At 38.4% G+C, this 25,089-nt stretch overlaps 1 protein-coding gene across 10 annotated transcripts in view; it reads left to right on the forward strand.

Annotated features, from left to right (window-relative positions):
• Positions 1-486: 486 nt before the first annotated feature.
• Positions 487-25,089, forward strand: part of PEX5L (peroxisomal biogenesis factor 5 like) — a 109,357-nt gene continuing 84,754 nt past the window's right edge. For 4 of the 10 annotated variants that reach the window (XM_074590318.1, XM_074590323.1, XM_074590319.1 and 1 more), the window contains exon 1: positions 639-800. In XM_074590318.1, coding sequence (XP_074446419.1) covers positions 780-800 — 21 coding nt within the window. In that variant the 5' untranslated portion in view covers positions 639-779. Of the gene's footprint in view, positions 801-25,089 lie in introns of all 10 variants that reach the window. The other 6 variants (XM_074590321.1, XM_074590327.1, XM_074590324.1 and 3 more) reach the window with 6 other exon arrangements.

The raw sequence follows: 25,089 nt of genomic DNA on the forward strand, positions 1-25,089 counted from the left end.
TTTTTTTTTTTCTTTCTTTTTATTTTTTATTTTTTTAATTGCTGCAGTGGAAGCCGCCGGTCCCTGGGGGGGCGGGTGCGGTCGAGGGACCACCGTTCCCCCGGGACCCCGGCGGGGCTCCGCCCGGCGGCCGCGGGGCTCCGCGCGTTCCCCGGATGCCGCGCGCTCCCTCTGCGGAGGGATGGAGGGAAGGAGGGAGGGATGGAGGGAGGGATGGAGGGAGGGAGGAGAAGGAGGGAAAGGAGGAGGGGAAGGAGGAGGGAGGAGGGAAGGGGGGAGGGAGGGAGGCCGGGGCTGCCTCCTTGAGGCGGGGGAGGGCCGCCGGGGCCAGGGCCGCCAGGCCGGGCCGGCTGGCAGCGGGACGAGGCGAGGTGCGGCAGCGGGCGGGCGAGGCCCGGCAGCGGGCAGCCCCGCTCCGCCCCGCCGCGCTCCCCGCCCGGCGGCCCCGCAGCCGCCGCCGCCCGGGTCCGGCCCGCCCCCCCCCCCAGCACCGCGCGGGGAACAGCTCCTGTGCAGTTGGCAGCACCGCAGTAACGGGGAGAGGGGGAGGCAGAAAGGAGACAAGAGGAGGGAAGGAAGCAGCCCGGATCACCGGGTTAGGGAAAACAGTAAAGGAGGTTCCAGGACAAACTGAATCTTTTGCAAAAAATAGCTCTTTCAGGGTTAGGCGCTTTTTTTTTTTTTTCCTTTCTTTTAGTCGAACGCACAGGAGCAGTGCCTCCACCTCAGCGTACACCCAACCTGTCGGCCTGAGGGGCACCTGAACCAGACAAAGCAGAATGTACCAGGGACACATGCAGGTAAGAGGCTGCAAGCAGGCTGGAGAGGAGAAGCCCTTTGAACAGGCTGCTCTGAAACGGGATTGTGTGAAGTTTCTGTGGGTTGAGCGGAGGGGAGATGCCACCTTGGCACCGTGCAACAAGTGAACTGGTGCAATATGATCGTGGCACTCCAGCTCAGGGCTGAAGCGAAGAGCGTGCCTGGGGCTAGCTCTGCTGAAGGGGGAGGATGGAAAGGGGTTCTATCAACTTTATAACTAGGTGAAGTTCTGTGTATATTTATTCATTTATTATGCCTGCTTGTTCAAACAGATTCAAGGGAGCATTCCAGGGCAAACATTGTTATGGCATGCTTTAAGTGACACATGTCTCCTGCCATCCTCTTGATGCATCTCTTCCTGTATGTCAAGTGAAGGGCAAACAATAAGGGAAAAGACAGAGCACTTGCTTTGCAAAATCTGCAAAGATTTCATGCCACACTAAAGCCGTCAATTTGCACAGTGTGTTGTGTTTAAAGGTGATGGATCCCCAACATGGGATGAGGATTGATTTTGCTAAGCCTTGGAATGACTTTGTAGAATGAATTCAAACACATGTCTAAGTGACTTAAACATTTAGGCAGAAATCTTGTCTCATGATCCTATTGATCCCCATCACCGAAGCAGAAAATGCCTCTCTCAATAAAAACATACTAGTGCCTTGGACGTGCGGACTTTAACCTTGACTCCCGCTCTCCTTCACATGGCTCTTCCTTGAAAAGCCAAGTCTATTTTGAAGGAGGAGGAAGTGCCAAAGTGGAGTAAAGGTTTACACTGATCCCCCAAATTAATTTCTTTGCTTTTGGACCCCATCTGGCTTTGTGTTCATTGCCAGGAATGAGCAAATGCTTTTATCACGTAAGTGGCACCAGCCTTGCATGTAGTGTTGTTAGTACTAAGGCTGTTTACAGAGAAACTGCAGTCTTAGGAAGTGTAAGCTGGCCACTTCTGTTTGGTGTGATTCTGCTCAGCATTTAAAAATCTGCTGAATGCTCATCAGGAACATTAAACTTCAGTCAATGTCAAACCCAGGGTTGCGTACAATCTCTGGGAGTGAAGTAAGGACTCTGATTCAGCACTCTCTGCTTTCTAGAACTGAATGATAGCAGCTACGCTTTCATGTTTGTGTTATCTGATCTCAACAATGATAAATAATGTGTCATAATGTCGCTTGTGGTAGGAGAGCAAACAGGTTTTAATAAGAAATGTGATCAATGGGAGGAGTATACGTATTACTACTTATTTCTGATAATAAGGTTGAAGAATGCGTTGTTTCATGGTAACACAAAACCAATCCTGTAAACTAATGATACTGAATTGGGCATTGCCAAATAGGTATTTATATCCTTAAGAAAGCAGAAGTTCTTTGTTATGAGTAATATATTGCAAGGTTTCAATGTACAACACTCTTTAAAAGGAAATGTAATGGAATATTGAGGTGTCTGACAGCATTGTAAATTTTCTGAGTCATTAAAAGGTTGAAATCAAATTTGCAATAGAAAAGTCAGGTCAAAACATGCAAATATGTTGTGACTGATGTCCTTTAAATTTTTTTTCTTTCAAAGTATTTTTATTTTTCTAGCCCCAATGTAATGAAATTCTAACCAAATTCTCTTAAAAAGTTTGCTGAATTAAAAATACTATTCATATTGAGTACTCTTGTAATTGTTAAAAATAAAAACCCACCTGAGTTCATCAACTAAACTTTTTAATATATTGCCTTTCTAACAGGAAGCATTAATGTTCTTCAGATAACACACAAAAAAGCCTAAAGCATTAGGAGATTTTCATGTTTACTATATCCTTAATTAGAGCCTTTAAGTGAGTCAGACAAAGACAATAAAGAGCTAATTTCTTTGCAATGAAATGATCTAGTGTAATGTTTATTAAACCACATTGGAACACAAAGTATCAAAGTTACCACACAAGTACGGTATCAAAGCACATGCTAACAATAATCTAGGCACATCCTAAGCATTACAGGTCCTTTCTTAATTTCTCCCAAGAATTCCGGTAAGACTTCTTACTTAAGGAAAACTATCTGCAATTACCTGCCAAATCTAAAATAAGGTGAACCATAAAACCATCCAAACTTGGGTGGATTAAGCCAGGCACCTAAGTCAGTACCTGGACTCTTAAAGCAAAACAATCTTCTTTTTAAAGAGACCGAGCACTCGCAGAGCTTCCACTTCTTTAGGTGAAACCGGAGTGTTTGGCTGGACCCTACCTGGGTACTTAAGCTTCTCACTTTATACATCCAAATGCAAAATGATGTGCCAATAATATAATGCCTGATCCTACGCTCTTTAAGGTAAAAGCCCTTCTGAAGCTATTGTGATCAAAGGCAGGATCTGATTCAGAATTCCAGTTGTCATTTCCCCTTTTCCTAGTGTTTTGTTCTCAGATGTAAAAGTAAAATCCGCAGAAATAATTCCTTAGTCCAAGTACTTTAAAAGATACTTAGACAGCTGATGTTTTACTAATAATCTGCTGTAACTCAGCCAATTCTTGGAAGACTCCTGAAAGGTGAGAACATTAACAACTGTAACAATGTAATAAGCATAATTACAGAGATTGAGAATTTACCTATCTTGAATAGGCATCAAGCATTATCAGCTTCAGTGGGGAATTTCTGACTAAGCTCAGTAAATTCTGCAAGTGTAGATGAAACATACTTTTTATTTAAGCACTGGTGAAGTCCAGCAAGCACTGCATCAGACCATAATACGTCCATCTCTTCTTAATTTTTTGTTTATAGTACAGATTGTTTGGGGTTTTTTTGAATCCCAGAAAATCACTTAGTTTATTCCAAAGACTTAGGTTTAGATTTCCCTCTAACTTTTTTTATAAATGAATCCTCACAACACAGAAATATTAGAAAGGTCCTAAGCTAAAATTCCAAAGACAGTAAAAAGAAATTTAAAACATCTAAAAAGTAGGTATGTTACTGGTTCAACGCTGTCTTTATGTGTCCACATACCTTTCTATAGGGCTAGCTTTTGCGTTACTTGTGCATCACACGCCTTCACGTGAAATACTAGAAGGGCAAAGTGGCATTCTGCAGAGCCAGCACCCCGAACAGAAACAGGATGCAGAGCAGTACAGTGCCACAGGAGCTCTTTCCAAGCTATTTCACTATCATAATATGCATAAGTGTTTGATTTAGCCCTATTTACCAACCTGTTCAGTTTACACAGTAGCTGTCTAAAACCTAACAGGGACTGACATAGGTTCTAAGGCGTAGAGCTACCTCCTGAAGCCTGACCTTTGAGATGGGGCTTTCACATGAGAAAGAGAACTTCAGATGAGACACACAGACTCTTTGCCTACATACATACAACTTCGGTTATGTAAGAAGTCTTGTTTAATTCAGTAAATTTAGTCTGCGACAGGATAAAACCTGATGGTTAAAAGAGCACACCCTGGGATTACACAGATATGGCACAAGAACTGAGTCTAAATGCTCAGCTGTACAGGTGAAAGAGAATCTTTTTCTCTTAGGACAATATGTACAACCCAACGTGTGCTGTTTTCCATCTTCTTCAAGGAGACAGGAACAGGCCAGATGGAAGCGGAACATAAACTGAGTTCATCCCACAGCCACTGTTCTAAAATGTCTATCGTTTTAACAGCCAACAATAAGATGTTTTAAAGTTTTTACAGTATATTATATACGTGCTACCAGTACCTCCCATTGGCTTTTATGAGAGCTCTATAAATGGACAGAGGGTAAATTACAATCACAGAATGGGATTTTCAGCAGCATTTGGCTTCCTAGGAAATTCAAAACAAATGCTTTCAAAGCTGTTTGCCTTGTGCTGTATATAGTCAGCTTTCTCCAGCACAAATGCTTGAACAGAAGAAGTGCTTTGCCAAATGTTGGCATTGGATCTTATGTATGGTAGTGTTATGTTTCAAGATGGCTTAATTTAGACAAAGCAGAAATCTTGACCACACATGGCTATCAAAGTTCCTCTGGCACTTTTTTGCAAGAACAGGCTTGTTAGTCACGATGGCTTGGCCGAGTTCCAGATCAGATAGTTAGTATCCTAACTTGCATAAGGCAATCAACTTCATGCCCTTAATTGTTGTGTTGTGTTCCGTACTATTAAAGATATTTAACATTCTACCCTTGGCATTTCATATTTCCATGAAATGATACATATTAATCATTCACATTTCAGTAATATTTCAGTCAAACACATATCTATATGATCATAATGGGTCTACATAAAAATAACTATGGACACATGAAAATTCTTGCAAGATGAAACCTCAAGGGCTTCACATGTTTTACTGTGTCTGAAAAGCGTTGCTAAATATTTTAGAAGTTATAAAAAACATTTTTGCACTGATTTCTCAACACTTAAGACACAGATAAACTCACTGGGAGAAGTCAAGCAGAACTGTCTCAAGATTAGCTACAGATGCAAGTCCCATCTTTGCTTATTTGGTAACCTATTAAAAATACTGTAATAGTGTTGGTTACACTACCATGTAGAATAAATAAAACCCAAGCTATTAATCAATTATGAATAAAAAAAGTAATCTCTCAGCTATGCATTTTGTACATTAATAAAACAACCCACAAAGAATACGCACAACATAAAAATAAATTCAATGCTAAACTGAGTCTTTGTTCAGTTGTTATGATCAACATAAACTCAATAACTTTAAGCTACAAAATTCTAAAAACCTGGGTACATAGCTGGAATGCTAACTGATCCATAGTGACGTCTATGAACCATAACTCCTAGCCTAGCAAAAATGCCATTACGATAAACTGATAATTTTTCATTATTACAAGCCTTTTCCAAGAGTACTTATAATACTAGGGCAGTGTTTATGGTAGTATGTTTTCCATTTTGTCTTGATATTTTCCAATCATTCACTAGCAGCTTTTCAAGTTATGAACAGCAGATTATGAACTGCTTATAAATGAAACAAGCTAAAAATAATGAGCTCTCTTTCTTTGAATGAGCCTCTTTCAATGAAAGTAGGTGATATACTGCTTTTGGCTAAGACGCATACCGAAACTGTACAAATTGTGCATATTTGTAATGTCGGTATAGAGAAACACTCCTTGAAGCTGTTAGGCAGTTTCACAAGAACCTAGCAGAAAATCTTGCAAAGGCTCAGAAACTCTTGGCACACAGTGTATTTTTGCTGGATGCAAATTAAGAGGAACTCTTACTAACTAAATAAGGATCCATCCTTCTATTCTGGAATTAAATTCATTCAAAACAGAAAAACAGTCCCTAGCACTGTCATTTATGTATGTAAGTATGTTAGTCTAAATCCAGTGTATAGCTTTCACAAAAGAGGCACCATTTACTCAAGAAGTCTTGCTGTATTTTTTAAAAAATCTACCAATATTGTCACAATTTATGACACCATGACGCAGTTGTTAATGCTTTAAACTACACATCTAGAAACCTAGATTTTACTTCTAGCTTTATCATATAGCTTCAGTAAGCCCGGTCACCTTTCTATGCATCCATTTTCCCCACCTATGTTGTTTACTCTGCTTACCTAGCACGTATGCTAAGCTTTTTTTTTTTTTTTTTTTTAAAAAAAAATCATGTTTTCAAATACCCTAAAATGCTCCTGCACAACTAGTAAAACCAAGGATTGATGATTAATAGCAAAACACTGAGCTGCATGAAGACCTACAGAGAGAGCGAAAAAGCCTGATTACTTAGCTTATAAATTTGTTTGAAAGTTTAGGCTTACACATGTTTGGAAACTAATTAGTTTAATGGGACCCAATGTTAATATATCAGCAAGAAAAAAAGGCAGGCCAGCAGTCTGAGAATGGAAGAATGTAGATCCAACTGCTATGCAAAGGAGGAGGCCAAAGAGTTGGGAAAACGTCCACAAGCTAGACTAGGATGAAATATCCAAGTAGGACAAGGTGCTCAAAAGGATGGGAAGATAAGATAACCTCATACAGAAATTTATAGCTCCCTTTAGGAAATGCAGTCTCAAACATTCATCTGTAGAAAATAATTCCTAATTTATAATAATCTCGTTTTTAAGCAAGCTGATTCTCCAGAAACTTTGAAAAAAAGGCGTCTGATGTCTAAACCGGCTCTGTTTATAACCATCTATCTAGTTTAATTTGCTAGCCTTTTTGCATTAGTTAGAAATGAAAATGGTAAAAGCATTGGGATATTACTTAGAATGAATCTGACCAGCTTGTTTTTCTTACATACCCAGCACAGGAAGTATCTACTAGTTGTTTGTATCACAGAACGTAAGTTTGCAAAGTCTAATTCAGATATAGCTGATACTGCAAAACTGAGAGAATTAGTTGACTTCCAAATCAGGTGTCATGACATGTAAACTAGGAGGTGACTTTCTGTAGTTACGTATTTTCATCATTGTGCAATACCAATACTAAAAAAATGCCTGAGGATCATAAAGACCATATTCAGCAAATTCTTCTACCAGGTTACAATGATTACGAACAGTATGATATTTCATTTCTTTCTTCTCGAGCTTTTGAAATTCTGAGTCACCATTACATGAGTTTCACTTCCAATGGTTTATTTGCATATAAATAAATAAAGTAAAAGTTTAAAATATCAAGTAATTGAAACACATTATACTGAATGGAAAAAACATGTCTCATCAGATTATGTATCCCCATTAAAAGAAAACACAAACCAAAGTTTGCATGATGAGTCATATGTCACAGTATTACTGCAGTTCCTCCCAAACGTTTGTCATTAAAGTTCTGTCAGGTTGGCATAATAGACGTAAGCCCCAAGCTTCCGTCCTCCCCTTCTCCATGGCCTATCAAGACACCCAGATAGATCTGCCAGTGTTTCTTTTCTCACTCTGTCCTATTTGTTCATTTTCTCCTCCTTTTCAGAGTTCAAAGGTTTTCTCAAAACGCTTTGCCTCCTGCCATGTTTGCGCTGCAGTTTCATTTATGGAGCCAAGCTCACCCATGTTATGGCTGTACACTACGTGCAATGGTGTCTGGGTCACCTCTCAGCAGCACTTGGTCACAAGGCAAAGATGTTCCACAGTGAAGTTCACTGCCACAAGTAGAAAGAAGCAAACCGATAGCTGAGGACACTTCTGCCAGCAGAGCTCACTGCTCTCAAACTAAATCTAGATTAGGAGGCAATAGGGGACCACAAAGAAAAGAAAAGTAGCTTTAAACCAGCAACCTGACTTTTCACTGACAGCCACTACAGTATGCTTGTAGGGTAGACCAATGTCCAGGAACTCACTTTTTTCACATGCTTATCTATTTTGGCAATCCCTAGAGAAAAGTAACCAAACTACAGTCTTTGTGACTTTCTCTAAAACATGGGAACACTCTACTACCTTATGTTCACTTGTCTTACAGCAGTCCACTATCTTCTGGTAACTTGACACTGTTAATTTCATCTCAATCCCTTAAAACGCCTCTTGTTCTAATATGGATGTTGAATATAATACAAGTTACATGAATACAAATGTCTTTGGACAGCATTTTTCAATTAACATACAAAGTAACAGCTATGCATTTAGAATCTGTCAGTATAATAATAAAAGCATATGTGATAAGGAGAGTACTGTGCAATGAATTCAGACAAATAATCTTTCTTGATTACATTAAGACTTTTCTGTTATGAGATACATAAAAGAAATTCAAATATGCTTATCCACTGACATTTAGAAATTATAACTTCAGAATGATTTTGACAAACATTTATTTTAGGACCAGTCAAGTTTTTCTTTGTATTGTTTTTCCTTAGATCAATCATTTGGCTTTATAGACTAGTTTTCAAAAGCTGAAGAATCAAACTTTAAAATTTGCCTCATCAACATTAGAGCCAGCTGTATCTATCTTTACATGAATAAATATAAGTGAAATTATAATGATGTAAATAAGAGAATAATTGGCTTCCAAGCCTTTTTCGTGTTAATCCCTGTCTTCCTAATGTTACCAGTCGGGTTCCAAAGTTCCAGTATAAAATAGAGAATACAGCATGTCCTGAATAGGGGCAGAAAAGCTGTTACAAATTGCATTTTCTAATTCAACATTTTCTAACTGGTACGTGTATCAAGAAAAAAAGTTCAGGAACTCTTACTCACTGTTCATTAAAAGTCAATTGAGAGAGAACACTTGCCTGTTTTAGCCTACTCTGGAATATAGACATCTGTTTCTCTATAACTGACACTGAATATTAAAGTTTAAGTTCACAGAATTTCCTAAGATCGAGTTTGCTAATGTTAATATAGGATGAGTAGAGACTATAAATGAGAGAAAACATCACATTCTGACATGATGGTAATCTGCCAGAGCTTTTTAAAATCCAAGGGAGTATCCTCTAATAGGAAGATCTGGAAAAAATAAAACACAGAATCTTGTATTTTACACAGAACAGCAGCTTAATATTATTTATGTAAAGTAGAAGGATGGCCTTAGTCTTCACTAAGACCTTGGTCAATACTTTCATAGAAATAATGACAGAAATGTCATAGAAGCGATTAATAAAATAATAACAAGCGTAGCTTGACACATGTCTCAAAGTGAAAAGTTATTTCTGCTGTCATTCACTGAAGTTTAACAAGGAAGATAATTTTCCAGTTACAGACTTAAGATGTAGCCGAGATCTTTCATCTTTTGCTATTTGTCATCTAACACTCCTTCCAAGATCCAGGAGAATTTTACGGCGGCTTTGAAAAAGGAATACAAGGAAGAATGACCAGCAGTAATAAGTAAAAACCCATAACATAAACTCAAAATAAGAATGACAACAGAAGGTTAGATGAGAATTATATTATCTCTAGTTTGTTAGATAAAAGAAAGGAGGAAAACACAACAGAAAAAATAAAGCAAAAGAATGGAAACTAGGAAGGAAGTGCTGTTACTGTTCTGAACAGTACAAAGCGTTGTTAATTTTACCACTGTACTTAATCCAGGTAAGGTACACAATGTGCCAAGGTATATAAAACTAGAAGGGATGGATAGGCTTGCCTGTACAAAGGAATATGAATTATTAGAAAACAGCTGGACACTACATGGAAACAGTGAAAGAACACTTATCCTTGGAGCACTCACAATGAAAGATGATGTGCTGTTCAGGAAAGACAGAAAACCAAAGGTATTGGTCACATTAGGAATCTGGATGTCAAGAAAGTGGGGGGAAATTTTCCAAGAAACTTTCGAACTAGTAGTTTCAATTGTTAAAATGTTAGGACTAAGCCAAGAACACACAAGGAATGGAGATAAAGTGCTCCTCGAAGGTAGAAAGAAAAAGTACAAGTTGCCTAAAGTAAAGCTTATTTAGCTCTTGCAAGTATATTAAAACAGCTGTTGAAAGTTTTTAAGTTACATGATGGCGAGGGGAGCAAAACATACTCAAAGTGGCATTCATATTATGGATAACCTAATTTATGGCGCAAACACAGAATGGTTATGAAGATACGAATTCTCCAATTACTACAAATGCGTGAAACAACAGCTCATGCAGAGATACACTATAATCCCTACCCCAAACTGCTGATGGAACCGGTATATGATATTGAAGACTTGGTAGCAAATATTTAATAGTCTAGTTATGAACCCAGACATAGTGTCATACATCAGGACAACAGAAAACACGTCAAGATTTAAGATAGGGTAAGAAAAAACAGTAAGACAACAGCCCAGATATCCACGTGGCTATCCATAATCTTCAAGGTTTTAGGGGACAGAATTGAAGGAAAATTAAACAAACACACATACACAGAAAAACAGAAAAAACGCTACTTGAATTTATCAAGAGAAGATAACGTCAGGCTAACTTGATAACGTTTTCTGTTACCGTAACTGGGTTTCCATGCAAGGGAGATGCAACTGACTTGATCTATATGGTCTTTGGTAAACATTTGTTATGGTGCCATGAAAGAAATTATTAGTGAAGCTGGAGAAAGTAAGAAATAGTAGAAAGTCTGTAAAGAGGGCAAGAAACTCATTCATGGGAAAATGAAAAATACAGCATTAAAAGGAAGGACTGTCAGACTGAGGGAAGTTTAATAGGGGAAGTCTTTGTGGATGAGTGTTGGAGCTGATGTCTGATGTTTCATTCATAAACCTGCTAGAAACAGGAAGATGTTGACTACATATGTTGATTACTTGATGCTGGGAAACATCATCAGTATTGGGAAGCATAATCGGTGCTGATGAATTTCAGGTCACTATACAAAAGGAACTGCGTGAATGTCAACAATACAAATACGATTAAGTTTAACAACACAATATGCTGTTGAACATCAGTGACAAAAAAATGTCTACCCTAAGCTGTAAACTATCATTTAGAAGTGATTAAGAAGAAAGACTGGCATGTACAAGATAACTATAAGCTATTAATATGATATATCCATTAAAAAAGACAGGTGCAGTTTTAGTTTTAGAAGAGGTTTTTCCAGAATAGTCAGAAAAATATCAATGCCTGATTACAATACCACTAGCAAATTTTCAATTGAGAATCTTGTACAGATCTGGTCAAGAAGAGAGGCATGCAAACAGGTCCAAAGAAGGATGATTAAGGAGAAGGAAAAGTTTATCTTATGAGAACAGACCAAAAGATTTTGGCTTATTTCACTGGCAAAATGACGGCTCAGCAGGAACATAATCACAGCATGTAAATGCATCAGGGAGATAAACACCAGATACGGAAAAACCTAAATTAGCTAAGGACAAAACTGGCACAGGAACAAATGGATATTAACCGGCTGTGAATAAATTTAGGTTGGAAATTAGAAGAAGGTTTCTGATCATTAGAGCAATCAAGATTTCCAATAGCCTTCCAACTGGAATAGTGTAGGCAAAAAACCTAATTACTTTAAAGATGAAACACAATCAATTTATGAAGGACTTTGTATTATATGCTGCTTGTGAGAGCAGAAGACTAAACCTCAATAACACAGCAACACCCTCCTCTTCTGAAATTTCTGTGACTTCAGCAGAAACAAACCCTGACTCTTGTCCAATAAGACCAAAATTATCAACATCAAGAAGTCAAAAGTCTTCCAATATGGCTGTCGCGGGCTTGGTTGTCTTCACAGCTTCAGTGGCCTCCTGCTAATAGAGCCATAAAGGAACTGACCAATTAGTCTCACTTCTCCCGTTGCCTAGCCCTAAACGTCGTTTTCACTACTCGTAGAGCTGAGCGCTACAATTTGAACACTCTCTGTGCCAGTTTCCTTATCGAGTCTCCCACTCGGCTGAACTGACAGTTTTGCTACATATAAAACCTTAATAATCAGAGGAAACGCATTTCCCCCATACAGCTAAACTCAATGGTTCATGCTAAAAACACTGCAGCTTTCCCCATCTTGTATTCATGTTCCTGCAAGTAGGCACTGAGGGTTTGAAATCACCAACCGTGTTAACAATGCGTTATCAGTAAGCTTGAATTTATTTTCATAACAGCCAAAGTGTGGGCATGAGGATCTAAACTAGAACCCATCAGAACCAATACGGATATTTTTTCCCTGACCTCAGCATAGCTGGGATACGTCTTTTTCTTCATACTACCACAAGCTCACTTTTCTCTCCTAAGTTCCAAACTAAATGTGATGGTCATTACTTAGAACATACATTCTTAAATAACAGAACTCAGTGCTCTGTTTTGCAGTCCCAGTCAGGAAAAACTACTGAACTAATTTTTGAAGGGATCATAAAACCACGTCTTATCGTTGGTCCCGTGTCCCTTCTAGTTGACTGAGTCAGAAAATTATTTCTGTGTTAATTCAGGCTCATAAAACTACCTCAGGATCCAATTGCTGGGGTTCTTGTCTTGTTTCAGATCACGATGGGTCTGACTTGCATCCCTCAATGTCTCAGGCAGACAGATGTCCGCGAACACTCCATCACAACTTGATACCATCATTACACCCTTGCAGCTCTTGGTTGCTAGCAGCTGCTGCACTGCAGTTTACTGAGCATCACTCTGCTACTCATATTTCAGCATTTCAGGAGTCATGCCAGCAAAGAGTTTCCAAATAGGTGAGATCACTGGATAATGGCTACTCAAAGATACACAAAAGCTAAAATTACTAAGCAAAGAAATAGGATGGTCATTTAATGACTTAAGTAATTTTTCCTGCCGGTACACAAAAAATAAACTTTTATTTCCAAAGTGTTTTACAGCTGCCAAAGAGTAACAAATTTTCACTGCCCTTTTCTCAAGTAGTCACTGATAAATATCAGAAATAAAGTTTCAAATAAAATTCTAAGTAATTAACTCAGACTCAATCGTCACAGAAAAAGCTGTACATATATATATATATGCAACGACCTAAATGTATTTTGTGTATTTGCTAAGGACCAAGCAAAGTAATTTTATGTGACTTTACAAACAAAAGTATTTACTACTCCTTGCACACAAACTTGCTCAAGTTCCAACCTGTATAAGTGTCATTTGCAGAATCAGAGAGCAGAAGGATTAGGTTACTGAAGTGGCCAACCAGACAAGATAGACACAGACTAGAAAGACTCCATATATCAAGACGAAGTTTGACAAATGGCTAAAATGTATGTACACAGTGTCCTGACGGAACAACTGCAATTGGCTGAAGAATTACAAATAGAAAATACGTGAATAGTAAGTTTTTTACTGATTTTTGCACAGCTCTTCATAAAGAAGTGGACTGCTTGGTTTACACAAATCCACAATAAACAATCAATTTTATTTTTTTTTTCAACTACAATAAGTTGAATGCCTGCACAATGCTTTCAAGGTATTACTGCCGACAGGCGTTCTTTGATTTCTAGTCTTTCTCGCTAAATTATCAGTTCTAAAAATTAAAATCCTACCTAGCATTTCAGCAGACAAGAAAGTAGTTGCTTCAACTGCATAATCTTTTGGACAGGGGTGAGCAAGGAGTGCAAAAGGAACACATTTACACTCATCTACAAGTGGAAACTTAGCACTGTTAGTTTTTTCACTATGACATTTATGTAACAGATTCTGGTTTATTTTGAAACCACTGAGACGATGACTGGACTATCATTCCCACTTCAACTGACAATTAAATACATACCTATCAAAGGCCTACTAATACTTTACGGAATACTCTAAGTTTACTACTCAGAGACAATAATGCACCTATATTTTTTTCATTTTTTTTTTTTATTCTTTTAACTGAGACTTCATGAAAAAACAATAGAATCATTGCCTAAGACTTCATCAACGTGTGTCATTTGTTTTTCCTCAAATAATTAAATAATTTTCATAAAGGACAAAATAAACATATTAGACATCAAATAAATTCTGCTCTGACTTACATTTACGGGTCCTCACTACATAACAGGAGAAACAGTTATTTAGTGTATCTGGTTACCATTTGTTTCCCTCCAGTTTTACTTTGTGTTTATAGGCAGTAAAATAACTTCTGAAATATGAGAAGCATAATTTCAAAACAGGAAATTCATCACAGATTTCTGTCTTATGTCACCTGCTTATTAATTGTTACTGGCAGAGTACTCATGTACTACAAGGTTCATTTAAAAAGATGCTACTCTATGTTTACCTACTCCGCATCCAGTGAAATCCTGAAATCCTGGTTCCAGTAAAATCAATGACAAAGATACCATTAATTTCAGATTTAGCTTAGAATCTTTCACAGTAGGAAGCATCGCTCCTTGCCTCAAAGTAGGCAGGGTGTTATCTAAATGCATCAAAACTTACAGAAGCACACGTTCATGCAGTTATGGAGACCACTTTTATTTTCTAATTCCTAATATGATTTTTTAATTCTAATAAAAATGAAAAGTAATCTTAAAAATAACCTTTAGATTTAAATCCAAGCTTTTTGACAGATTTCACACAGAAATTATAGTGTACAGCATGCTACTGGATTCAGTGCCCTTCATAGACCTGAATAGGTAGGGGAGTTGGAAGATATATACGGATAATGGAATCTGAAATATGAGTTTGAGTAATTCTGAGAAAAGGGCCAGAAAACGGGTGCACTTTTAGAAACAAAGCACACTACTTGCAGGAGGAAAGCGTTCCTAACACAGCAATTACCAGGTATATAAACCTGAAATTTTGAAGAACAACATGAGATAACATCTCAAAGACTGTCTGATACCCAATGAAAGAGTTAAAAGGCCTCAGAAAAAGGCATTCCCTAGACAATTAAGATATTTTACTCTCCATAACTAAATTCAGATGAAACACTTTAGTGAACAGGGGAATTTACGATTAACGCCTTTATATTACCTGGAGCACATCCTCAGCCGTGTGATTCTTAGTTTGTTACAGCGTCAAAAAGCAGGGGTGAGAGCGGGCCAGCCTGTCAAGATAGCTGTGAGATACACAGCCCCAGCCATTAGGAATATGCCAAAGGCATCCTAAATATCACCACGGTCACCAGCTGCTTTAACAGCATTTCTCTACAGAAAGAGACTGCAACTTCATAACTGGTATAAATCTCAGTCTGCCCCATGGGTAGAAGAGGAGGTATACATTCACTTCCACCCTCATTTCCTAAGCTACTTGAGAACAGTTTGGATAAAACCTGCTGTTAAGGGCCATAGCTTTTGCTTTAAGTAGCTCTCAATTTTGAATGCACTTTCTTGTCATTAGACTATGTGAGCTGTAGGCTACTGCTCGTAGAATCACAGACCAGCTTTCCAGGGAAGATCACCAACCTCTTAAAAAAGTTAGTAAGGACAGATAAGATACTTGGATCTCAATTCCTTAGGGATTCTTGTTTAGGAGGAGGAGGGAGTCCTAAATCCTATTCCCTCTATACACTGTGCTGCCTTTAGAGCTATTATTACTTCATTATACCAAAAATTATCTGGAGTGGATCTTAGTGATGGAAAATAGAGTAAAATCAGCTAGTTCAAGTTGAATGGAACATATCGCTGCAAGTTGCTGAGCTATACCCTACCTCTGACATCTGCAGAGACCCATTCAGTTCAAGGGACGATACAGATGTAAGTAGGAGAGAACCTGATGCAAGATATTAGAAGGAACAGATAAATAACATAAATTCAGCGATTAATATTGAGAAACTATTTAGCAACAAAAGAAAAACTTATTTTTCACCACACGGTGAAATACAGAACATGCTGAAAACATCCAGAAACCATTAAACCCAGTTGTTTTCAGAGAAAGCTACGTAGTTTTTCAGTAAAAAAGAAAGAACAGAAGGCATTGCTGCTGGCTAGGTATTTGTTAATTTTTCATGTGAATTTATTGCATATGTAAGTGATTGAATTAGTAGCACTGACAGGAACCCAGGCACAGTAAAAGCTTCCTGATACTGACACAGCACTGCTCAGGCTGTACAGCCCTGACCATTAGCAATACCGCTACTCAAGCCCTGAGCCTTTCTCAAGCAGAGCCTGCAGAGCTGACTGGAACTGGACTGAGCGAGGTATTGTTTCTGCGATGTGAATTTGCAGACATCCATAACAAAGACTAGGATGAGACCACTACGCTTTTTTAGATTAATGACCTCATTTGGACTCTGATACCAGGCTCCAGGGAAGAAAGTCCAGTGCGAGCTAATATGCTACCAAAATACTGCAAGGTAAGTTTGGGGGGAAAAATGTTAAGAAGGTTTTGTATTTTGTGATAAAGAGACTAAATGCAAAAGAAACTGCCAGCTTGCAGAAGAGACTATAAGGTACAGAAATTAGAATGATTTCCCACCTTTGAGAGAAGAGGGTCATTTCCAAACACTCGGAGGCTGGGCAGTGAAACCTGGATCTTCTATCACAGAGCAATAGATTGCTTCAGAACAGTGAGGCTTTGAGAGCAAACTAGAGGAATGTAAATTGCATATCTACTAATTTAAGCATGCGAGTCTATTGCCAAATATTACCATCTAAAAGGAATATAGGTATCATGGCTGCTGTGAAGTCCTTAGGGAGGCTTATAACCTTTTGGAAACCCTTTCCTTCTTCCCTGCAACGTATTAACCTTTTGACCACATCAGTGCTTGGTTCTATGTACAAAATTGTACACAGCAACAGTAATACTCGGGGAGCAACAGAAACAAAACTGCAAAACATCAGGGACACAGGATGTTGTGTGAATTCTGCCTGAAAATCACATCCAAGAATAGATGCAGATCTTAAAAAAAGTATTTCAGGTGAATTATGAATGTGCAGCTGAGCAGCCACAGGGAAACGTTTCATTGCTGTCTTATAAACAATATTCCCATAGTGTCAGATTGTGTCAACTTATAAGAACGTAATATGAGCTTTTTCTGAGAGTTACTCTGCTGGATTTAATAGTACTACTAATGGAGTAGGATTTTTCTTGGAGTAAGGGTGCCGTAAACCAGCGCTCAGTCACCACTTCCTCTTTACTTCTTGTGGTTTATTCTCTAGAGCAAACACGTTTCTGTCACTTGAAACTTCTGCTTGTTACAAAAAAATAATTGCTTAATATTTTCCTCTTCACACCATTTATCCTCATGGAAGGCATTTCTTTTTGAGTGAATCATTTTACGTGTAGAGAGTGAAAGAATTACTGTTCTCTGAATAGCAGCGGTAGAGCTTCAGTCATGTTCTTTTTCCGTAGGTCTAGACAGTCTCCTCTAAAATTTCATTTAGATATCATTTGTAATTCATTTGAACAATTTTAATCACTTAGTAAGGTTACTTCAATATTCTCCTTTTTATTGAAAGTTACTGTACTGCGGCAAGCAAGGTATTTTGTTTGATGAATTCCCACATAGTTGATCCCAAAGGAGAGAGGACAAAACACAAAAGATCCCCAAATTAAATTCTAATCCAATTAAACAATAGCTGTAAGGGAAATGAGGAAATATTAGTTACTCTAGAACCTCAGTCTCATGGTAACATCAAAAATGAAGCTGATCATCCAGAAATTTTAACTATTTTAAGTTTTCACGTATATACAAATGTTCCGTAAGCAACTGCAGACAAAAACAGGCAGAAGCTCCCATTGAATGGTGGCACCGTATCTATGACAAGATTAATGAGTTAGGATTGAGATATACATTACAAATAAACATACACTGAGGTGCACAACTAATAGTAAAACTAGCAAATGTTTTTGACATTCGGAGCACACTTGAAAACACAAAAAAAAGCGTTCTAATACATTGTCATCCTATATGAACTGTAACATTATACTGGCCGATTAACTTCACCACTTATTTGAGCTTTAAGATCATCATTTGAATAAGAAGAGCATATAGTTGGGAAAAGCATCTAGTTTAAGTTTACAGACTTAAAGCAATGGGAAATCTACTGTTACTTGCTCAAGATATTCCAGTAGTGATTCTCCAGGTTGTTCAAAGTTTTCCTAGTGAGTATTAACAACATATAACATTTCTTTCATACACATACACAATACATTAGAAGCTATCTCACAAGAATATAATGAAGCAGATAATATTTTTAGAATTCTCAGGTAAGCTGAATTATAATGAGAAGGTTTGAAATTATATTTATAGGCACGAAGAGCGTACCTGACTCAGTCAGGACCTGCGTAAATAAGGACATCAAAGAATCAGGTTAAAAGTCTCTATCTTCTTGTTCCCAACACAGCATTTCAGTTCACTTACAGTGGACAAAAGTGGGAGCTGGAGGAGTTAGAGGAATAACCCTCAAGGCAGCAGCAGCCTCTTGCTATATGTGGCAGAAAATGATCTTACAGTGTAAAAGTTTACATTGCTTTTGGAGGAACCAGGATTTCACATCTAGTCTTGTGGGAGGGAGCGGTGATCAACTTTTAGAAAACAGCTGGGTCAAGAAACAGGAAGGCTGCTTTGTTTAAAATCCAATTGCATATATATGTCAGGACCATGTATTCCTGTATATTATAGTAAGAAAATGTAGTCTACCTACTCTGAGGTAGTTTAATCATACATCTATTTTAGAATTTTCTCAGAAAGTTGCTGGCAACAAGAGTTTTTACAGTCCAATGAACAGACGAGGGAGTGACAGTCTCTAAGCCTGAAAACAATTCCCACTAATAATAATCAGACAAGGCTACAGCTAAAGAACTCCTCTCTTCTTTATACATGGAAAGGAAACACTGTTATTCAGCCATTTGCAAAAAATTGAAACACCATTTTTACCCCCTCTCATAATAAAAGCGAAAGACAAAGGAGTTTGAACTTTTCAGTAAAAGATATAGGTTAGCATATGTCCTGATTTAGGAAGAAGAATAATCAATATTTAAAGGCACTAAACAGACAACAGTTGGAGACAATCCTCTCATAAAAAAGAATGCTAGAGGCCAAGAAAAGAACCAGAGTAAAGCTGAAAGAGGAAATTGCATTGTGCTGGTAAATCAAGGTAACAATAAACACAGGTCAGAATAGAAAATGCGTTGACTCTACTAGTAGCATCTTATTTCCCTATTCAGTGGAAAGGAGAAGTTACATACAATACTGCCCACCCCACTGCTTATCATTTAGGATGACCAAGCCAATACAACCAGCACTTACAACACTAACTCTATTCCATGCTTTCCAATTACATTCACTGCATTCATTTCTGTCCTGTTAACTGCATGGAGACACTAATTTCTTGTATTAATTCCCTTCTCCCCATCTATTAACTTAAATAGCAGTCATTTCTGTTCAACTAATACCAAAATGACATGAACTGATTTGGGAATGTACTGTGTACAAGTGGAACAGAAATGGAGTGACCTTGCCTGCAAAGTACATTACTAAGTGTTTGAACATTTACCTGAACTAGTCAGTTAGGAAATACTAAATTATAGAAGCTTATATAGTTTGGACAGTATGATATTTAATTTCTTTCACAGAAATTATTCAAATTCAAACCAAAATCTATCATATATATTTTAATGCTGGTTTTGGATTGAAGGGATGTTTCCACTATTCCCTGATGACAATACAAAGGCAAAAAATCCCTCCACAGAGACTCACTAGTTGAAATGACTTGTTTATGAAGCAAAGGCTACTTGTTTTATTTAGAACTGTCTCAGCAGACCTCAGGTAGTGCAGTGAACCTCCACCTGTACGCTGTCAGCCTTACTTAGCTAAAGCAGCTCTGTACCTTGAATTTCTCACATTTTGACCAATTATTTTTTTCTCTCCCAAGTACTTTAATTGTATTTATCCTGCAGCAAAAGTTGGTACTTAATAATTCACTGACAAGATTATGTGCCTCTACCTTTCCCTTGCAGCTGTATTTACTCAAAACAAAGCTATTCAAATAAGCCTTAATCAAGGCACATCACTCTACCACACCGAGTTTGCACAAATCTACGTGGATCCCCTCAGCTGGGACAGCATCAGTGAAGCCCCAGATGAGCAGGGCAACTGGCAGGGCAAAGAGGGCTATTTTGATGGGGCACCAGTGTCATATTTAGCTGATTTAAAAGTCACCTGTGTTCCCTAAGTCCTCAGCAAAAGGCATGTTGTTTCTTCTGTGCCTGTCAGTCCATTGTTTGGACACTAATGGAGGAACTCGGGACAGCCCTGGCCGCCATTTTCCTTCACACAGCGTTTGCCGCCCTTTCTTAAAGATGGCTCCGCAGAGGCACCACAAACGCCTCTGATTGGTTCAGAGGGGTCAGACTCTCCCCTGATTGGCTGAGCTGTTGCTGGGGCCACTGGGGAGCTGGCTGGAACCGGCTGTGACCAGCCTGGGCAGCCCCTGGCCTCCTCCCACAGCAGCCGCCCCTGCGCTGCCAGAGCCTGGGCAGTTATCCCAGGGCTGGGATGGCCGCCTGTGCCTGGGCTTGGCTGTACAGCTCCGCCTGGTCTAATGTGCTATGAACAAACAATGCTGGCATGAGTCTGTGTGCTGCACTGTCGCTGTTGAGCGCTGGGGACTGTAACTGCAGGTCACAGTGAGGGGTTCCTTGGCAGCGGAGCCATGTAGAGAACGGCCTCAGTTGTTAGCTGGAAGTTCCCAGGAAAAGGCATCTCTCTCTTTTTTAAAGCTTACTTTATTACAATTAGGGGTTAAGTTACAGTTAAAAATATTGGAAAGGGAATTACTAAAAGATAAAATAATTAAAACCTTTATCAATAACTACAGAGTGCTAAGAATCTTGCTTAACTGAGGCCTATCTCCTGAATACCATCCATCAGTATTATTTAAATAACATTTTGACAATCCAACGTAGCAAGTTATACTGAAGAGTTTTCACAGAAACTGACTGCAATACATTAATAACGCAGTTTTTGAGGGACTTGCAATTCCCCCGTATGTCAGACTTGTGGGATTTTGGCTCACTACTCCATATAACTCAATTAAAGCTAACTTCATATGGGTGCGTGCAATTTAACAAGCTGCAGTCGTACTTTCAAAAAAGGACATCACGTTACTGAATAATGGTACGTGTTATTTTAATTACTTTTACTCCCCTTTCACTCCATCACCTCCCACAAAAAATAGCATTTAAAGTGCTTTCTGCATGAAGAGCGACTATGAGCTGAAGTTAATTCACTGCCTAAGAGTTACCAATATATCAAACCACGACGATACAGTGGAAAAAAACAACAAACTTCCAATGGCTCCAAGAAAATAGCACCAACATCCTACCATGAGACAGAATCTTTTATCTTTTGGCTTGAAATTGCAGATCCTGTATATTTTGTACTCTAAACGCTAAAAAAACAACCAACCCTATATACTGTGGGCAGATGCCAAAAGTAAGATAACAATTTTTAAAAACATGTAAACACCTAACAGTAAACTCTTTTTGCCAATACACAGTTGTCGGAACTTTCTGGTAGTCAGCATCCATCTGCACACGCGAGTCCCTGACAAGGAGCAGGCAAGGCCACAGCTGCTGCAGGTCCTGATGCAGCGGCTGAACCCTTCTGGAACTTCTTAAAATAAAGCTCCACGTGTTTTATCAACACAGCAATGTGAAGTTCAAGCGTCTTGAACAATTTCTCGCTTTATCTAAAATGTGAAGTGTATTTAAAAGTGAAGTTTTCCTGTAAAACCAGCATTTGTGGCTCAATTACTGCAGAATATAATGGGAGCCTTGTGGGAAATAAAGCTATTTGTCTAAGATTATGAGGGACCTTTTCCAACCAACACACTTTTTAATATATCCAGCTCTATAGCCATACTTACTTGAAAAAGCTGGTTTTAACTATGTGACTGCTACTCACAAACGATAGATTTAAGAATGAACTATAAAAATCAATCAAAATCTGTTTCCACATGAGTTTTGGATCATTTGTATGGAAGAGAAATAAAGAACTGAACTTTTAAAAATAGGCAACTTGTATAACTAGTATTTCAGGCAGAGAAGTGCAGGTTCAGAGAGAATCATTTGGAAGGTCACAAAAAGAGACTGCAAAAAAATTCCATTCTGACTTCCTACCAGACTTATAATGAACAAATATTTCATGATGTTGTGAAAATTGGTAGAACTGTAACCTCTACGTAATAAGAGCACTCTTGTCCCCAGAAAAATCAATAACTGTGTCTTTATTAGATCTAATCACTAAGACTAAAATTCTAAATGCATTTTGGCAAAACAAGATTTTATTTTTATATACAGAACCAGAAAAATAAAATCAAAGTAGAAATATGACATTAGTGGAAAGCTGACAGTAAACGCCAGAATATCATCTCCAAAGGAATTCTAAAAAATTCTTACATTGTATGGACTTTAATATTTTCTTATTAACTCCTGCGTCTCGAGTATGAACCTTAGTGCCATGCTGGAAATCATCCCATACAGACCACAAAGTCAGCAAATCAAGAATAAACATTTCACAGCAGTATTTATTGGTATGTTGTCAGTCCTGCACATACCAAAAGATCTTATTAGAATTCCAAGGTATTTGAAAAGTGCGAGCACCTTGGAGGATATTTTAGGCACATTGAACCATGTGTCCAGTAAATACCGTCCTCTGTTATCTGAGATTCTCTGCCTCAATTTCTCTCTTTATAGAAATACTTTAGGGACAGTACCAACCTACCTTTCAGAGATCTACCAGGTGGTTTAATTCACTGATGCCTGTCAAGTGCCTCTACTAGATGCTTGGATTAAAAAAAGTGAAACAGGGAAATGGTACCGGAATAAGTGTTGGCAAATGGCTGTTCAAAACCAAGGTAGAAAACACACTAGCTTCCCAAAATGCATGCAGGGGGAAAAGAGACTATCCTCTTCTTCTATGCAAAGCACAGATGTATTTTTTTCATTAAAATATATGAAGTTTTTTTCATTGTTGTCAATTAAAGTTAAAATGAGGCTCCACATAGCAGCAAATGAAATTTTTGTCACCTTTTCCCATTTTCCTCATTTTTATGTCATCATTTACAATGCTTTTCTGGCCTGTGGTGAAGCCCTTCATCTGAGAATTAACTTTCTCAATTCTCTCCCCATTCCCTGCCATCCAAACCTACACAAAATACAGAAATTACCTGCCTCGTTCACTATTCTAACCACATTTTTTTCTTTTTAGGAGTCTTTCTATCATGACAAGTTTAACCACTTCACCTAATGTGTACATATGAAAATTAGATGAAGACAAAGTCCTAAATTACCTGGTCAGTGTGGGACCATGCTCAGAAAAGCGTTCAGACCTACCAGCACACATTTTGTCCATCACTGTCCTAGAGTAATTATATAATCCCTTTAGCATTGTGTTTTAATGACACGACATTTTTATGTGCAGCAAGGTTTCCGACTGTGTCATTCCAGGTTTTTGTTTTATATAATCTGGATCTTGAAACAGTGTGAATTGTTAACTATTATAGTGTAGCAAATTATTTATTTTTGAGGCATAGGATGGGAAATGCTAAATCCTGCACCATTAAAAGCCATTCTGTACATACATAGCTTAAGTCCAAGAAGAACATGTGTATATAGACACTAAGAAAAATCTATTGTTTCAGCACATCCACAGGGTTGTGTGGGAAAACAGCTCAACCTGTTAAGAAACAGCTCACATCAGCACTTTCTGCAGTCTGACCTAGCTACTTCATCTTATTGAGCTTCGGCACCTTTTGCTGGCAGTAGTGAACAAAGAGATACCGAGAGAGAAAAACAAGAGGAAAGCTGGGGTGAGACATCAGCTTGAGAAAGCTGCAAAGGGGATCCCTTTATCTAACTCTGTTTCTCCCAGGCTAATGAGCACCCCCCCAGTTACCTGCAAAAGCCTGCTCATTTTCCACACATATGTGCAAGAAAAATTAAGTTGCGTAAGATTTAGTGTCTTCTAAAAAACACACGGAGAGTCTCAATCTAGATTTTAACTAATAAGAAAATTATTGCAAAACTTTACCATAGCTGATAGATTTATAGACAGACGACCTGGATACGCTAACATGGTGTCTCCAAGTGGTTTTGGGACTCAGGCCCTTGGGTAATGAGAAGAAAGCCCTCGCTGGTTCTGTTGTTCTGTGGGTATATTATAAATACAGGTTTTCAGTACCTTTAATTCTTCCATTTTTACCAGTATCTCCATAATGACTTAGAAAAAAATTACAAATACGCACTAATTACACATCTCATTCATATTCAGGCAGAGACGTGCGAGTGTAACAAAGAGCTCTGCCTTAAAATACCCACTGGAGTAAGGGGTGAGCGTCAGAAATGGGACCCAGCTCTGGTTAGAGGCTGGTATGCAATCACCAACCGCACTGAGGTTGCAGCAGAGACAGCTGTTGTACCTACTGTCTTTCTTACATACCTAGTGGCTTTATCAGTACAGTATCTTAAACAATTCGGACTTATTTCCAGAATGTAACTGGAAATTGGGGCAGTAGTTTTATCTTAATCTTGTAAATGGTAAAATGTAAAGAAAGAAGTCACTTTTCAACTCCCTGTGGCAGACTGGAAGTTAAAACAAAGCAGAATTTGTATATCTAAATTTCAGTATCTAAATTAGCTCCCTAGGTGCCTTGGAAGTGAGCAGGCTCCCTTGGAAAGCAAATGCAGGCTGTCCCCTTAACTGAATCGGTTAAGCCAGGTGCCTAATGCTGGGTTATACAAATAGCCATCTACTGACTCCAAAATCCCACTCAATAACGCAACCCTTTTTTTCCCATTCAGCTCCTTCCCTCTTCCAAGAGTCAGTGCTTGAAGGAAAGGGCATTTGCAATTCCAGTAAGCCCATGCCATATGCGTATGAGGTTAATCTACAGAAAACTCCTCCTTCTGCAGTCCCCCATGAAGCAACAACAATTTGTCTGACACAAATTCACGCGTTTAGAGCACAACTAGAACACAAACCAACTTGCAGTCAGCAATTTTAATCAAATGAACAAGTTACGTTTTCTATTGCAAATCTTAACATTGACGCCTCTTCATTCTGATGCTCCAGTATAACATAAT

Source organism: Larus michahellis, chromosome 6 (assembly GCF_964199755.1).
Source record: "Larus michahellis chromosome 6, bLarMic1.1, whole genome shotgun sequence".
Classification (NCBI taxonomy): domain Eukaryota; kingdom Metazoa; phylum Chordata; class Aves; order Charadriiformes; family Laridae; genus Larus; species Larus michahellis.